Consider the following 3,824-nt stretch of genomic DNA (forward strand, 5'->3'; position numbering starts at 1 on the left):
ATATTTAAAATAGAATTAGTTATGATATTTATTGAAATTTTTTTATTTATTTTGATGCATGATATTATTTTATATCAAAATTTATTATGACTTTTTACATATATGTCATTTGAAATATTGTTATTTCAAACATCATAATTTAATTTTATCAAATCAGCACGCGACACAGCATTGTGTTCTCCGCTATGTTTCCCTCAGTCACACCAAGCTTTAAGGGTATGTTTGGGGTAGCTGCAGCTGATTAAATAATCTGCTGATAAACTAGGTGAGATGACTATTAGAGATTTTTATTTTTTTTGAAAAAGTCAGACCGCTGCCAAAAAGCTGTCACCGACGTGAAAATGCTGCTTTCAGCGTTTTCAAAACGCAGTTTGCATAAACAGTCCAGATGCGTTTTCAAAACGCCACCGCACCAAATAAACTGCCCAAACAAACCCTAAGACAAGTGCTTATTTGGTAATATTAAATTTTATGGTGTGAGATAGGTAAATAACAATATATTGGGTGCTATATGTAAAAATCCTAATTTTAAAATATTATTAGGGGCTCTAACATACATATATCACCCAATTTCTATATATTTACTTATTTAACAACAAAATATTATATTTTATATTTATACCCTCCAAATATTTTGAAATATCATTATTTTAATTTTTAAAATGTGAATAATAGTTTTTTATGTAAAAATTGAACTTTTTGTAAATACATAATAATTGGGTGGTGTGCATGTAAATTTTCAATAATAGTAATATTTGGAATGAAAGATAGACTATTTATAAAATGAATTAATTCTATTTATTCTATGCACCAGATCAACAAAAATAATTTAATTTAAATAATATATAATAATAACAAATATTATATATAATAATAAGAATAATAATAATAATAATAATAATCTTATTAATTATTAATTTTGCAATTATAATTTGTTATGAGTTTATAGATTGGCTTGAATTATTAGAAAAAAATATTACATGGACTCCGCATGTAGAGTTACGTGCCGAGTACAATGAAATCATGTCACATGTAATATTTCCGGTAACACATCTAACACAGAGGAACATTCTCTCTGTGTTATCCAGGTGTTATTGTATGTTATTTATGTGTTATTGTGTTATGAGAATATTCTTGGTGTTATAATAACACAATAACACATCAATAACACTTGAATAACACACATTGATACCTAAATAACAAGGGAGGATATTCCCCTGTATTACTGGGTCAATTTTTTTGTAACAGTGTGGTGTGATTTCATTGGACTACGCACGGAACTCTAATTGCGGAGTCTTGATGTTATTAGTTTATATAATCTTTATTAATGTCAAATATATTGCTTGTTTTGATTTATTCCGACCAATCACAGATAATCTCTCCTATAATATTTACATACCTATCCCTCAATTTTTAAGTATTTACATATCAAGCACCTAAGCTTTCATTTTTACATAAATGTCATGCATGAAAAAGATTAAAAGATTATTCACTCCTTAGAAGCATGTTTTATGTGATATAAAAGATTTAGGTGGTATAAATGTAAAATGTCACGTTTAGGTGTTAGATATGTAAATAGATAGTAATAGGGGAGTATATATGTAAATGCCCCAATTTTTTTTGGTATTGTATATATAAATATATTATCTCCACATGTTATATTTAGTGCACGTCTTTTTCTGACTAGCTCTATTCGGTAATTTTGCAAAAATGTCCAAACAAAACTCCTATTTGCAAATGGCCCGCATCAATATTCGTGATAGCAACATTTAACGGCTCAGATGTGCTTTGTATGGAATTCCCTTGTTTTTCTCCACGTGCCTTTTAGCTCCTTGTCAACCTCATTAATTAAGAGCTCTAAAGTCTTCTCAAGCTTTTATTTTTACTTATTTGAGTTTCGTCACATGCATAATTATATATATATATATATATAATATATATATATTCTTAATGAAAGTCAAGAAATTAAATCCAAACAAACCTAATAATTTGGCTACTTATTGATATATAGATTTTGAGCAATGGAATATATCGGAGCGTGGAGCATCGGGTGGCGGTTAACTCTTCGGCGGAGCGGTTATCGATAGCCTTCTTCTACAACCCGCGTAGTGATTTATTATTGGGGCCATTGCCGGAACTCGTGAACGAAGATCAACCTGCAAGGTATCAGCCTATGACTTTTGATCAGTATCGGCTATACATGCGGAAACAAGGGCCCCGTGGCAAGTCCCATGTCGAGTCCCTGAAGGCCATCTAATCCTGTGTTTATACACGTAACGCAATAGTCGGAATTATTCTAAGTGTTCGGGTGTGTGGGGAGCATATATGTGACAAATCACAAGTAGACACGTGTTCTTATCGCTACTGTGACGTGTCCTCTTATGATTTGCCAGCCTATGATTTATTCGATATATATTCTAAGACTAACAAATTTGCATCCAATAATAATTTTTTTTTTTTATGGCGGCTTTTGTCCATAAGTGAAGTTGCAAATACAAATAAGAAAGAGGGTGAATTTGAAAAAATGAGGTGACTTTGTGTAGACTAATGTATCATTATCTAGTCATTCATGCACATCTCCTTGTTTTACAAGCATTATTTTTGAAGAGGAGGTCACGACAAATTGAATAAAATAATGGAGGTTTTTAATATTCTTCATGTTGCATTCACTCCCCCCAAATAAGTTAATACATGTTTAAAGTGGATAAGAGATTCTTTGTTTTTAATTGGGTTGTAAATATAGATTGGAAGATTTACATACATGTCCCTCAGTTCACGTGTATTTTACATATCTAACCCCAGAGTAATTTTGACATACGTGTCGCCTGACGTATGCATGGGAATCTGTATTTCATTTGTTAGAAGTTAAAATGGTGATATTTTTGATGTGATGCCAAAGATTTGGGCGGTGTAAATACATAAAGTGAAGATTGGAGGTTTGGTAAGTAATTATAGAAGAAGTGAGTGATATGTATGGGCATATAGTCAGACTTAACATCAGGCAAACCCATTTGAGCACTTGAATTTGAAGAGGGCATAAATATTTGAAGAATTATGTAGCTGTATCGAATGTGTAACACGAATGATAGTAGACTGAGATTACTATCTTCTAACAATCATTGCTCGACTGTTGTTGCTTGATCACCATCACCTGATTACTTTTGTAAAATCTCAATCGCTTGATCGCGACTAGCAACTTCCATCATCTAATAGTTGTGGTCGATCTATCATCGTCTCTGACAACTATCTTTTGACTAACATTGCTCAGCCTTTATCATTTGTCCACTAGCTATCATAGCGTTATCGAATCACTCTGTCGTTCTATTACGCTAGTCTGATCACCGTTACTCATTTGCCAGCCATCAGCGTCACACAGCCGTCGTCGCCTTACCTCCATCATTGTCACCTAATCATTTTTTTGACTATCATCATATAATATCACCCTAAATCACAATCTTTACGCCCATCACATTCACATTAATTAAAAAAAAAAAAAATCAAGCTAATGTTGAGTGTATTATTTTATATGCCCATCCTTATCAATTAAACGGATGAGCAGACCTTTATAATCTTAGCTATCATAGTAGATTATTTCATCTAAGCTTGGTTCTATAGTTTTTTCTCTTCTCTGGTTTTGCATGTAACAATTCAGATGACTCATACATTATTCTTCTTTACTGGTGTGTGTATGTGTGCAAAATCTTCAAGCAAAGCAAAGACAAAAAAATAAAATAAAATAAAATAAACTTATTTTGCCGTCATGAATTATTTTACGTGCAACACGCATGCATACGCTCTCTCTCTCTCTCTCTCTCTAACACACA

General features: G+C 32.0%; 1 protein-coding gene across 1 annotated transcript in view; it reads left to right on the plus strand.

Moving 5' to 3' along the window:
* Window positions 1–2,649, plus strand: part of LOC110023707 (probable 2-oxoglutarate-dependent dioxygenase At3g111800) — a 4,611-nt gene extending 1,962 nt beyond the window's left edge. Inside the window, exon 3 of the mRNA XM_020723248.1 lies at window positions 2,012–2,649. Within this exon, the coding sequence (XP_020578907.1) occupies window positions 2,012–2,257 (246 nt within the window). The 3' untranslated portion in view covers window positions 2,258–2,649. The remainder of the gene's footprint in view (window positions 1–2,011) is intronic.
* Window positions 2,650–3,824: the final 1,175 nt, after the last annotated feature.

Source organism: Phalaenopsis equestris, unplaced genomic scaffold (assembly GCF_001263595.1).
Source record: "Phalaenopsis equestris unplaced genomic scaffold, ASM126359v1 Scaffold000226, whole genome shotgun sequence".
Taxonomy (NCBI): Eukaryota; Viridiplantae; Streptophyta; class Magnoliopsida; order Asparagales; family Orchidaceae; genus Phalaenopsis; species Phalaenopsis equestris.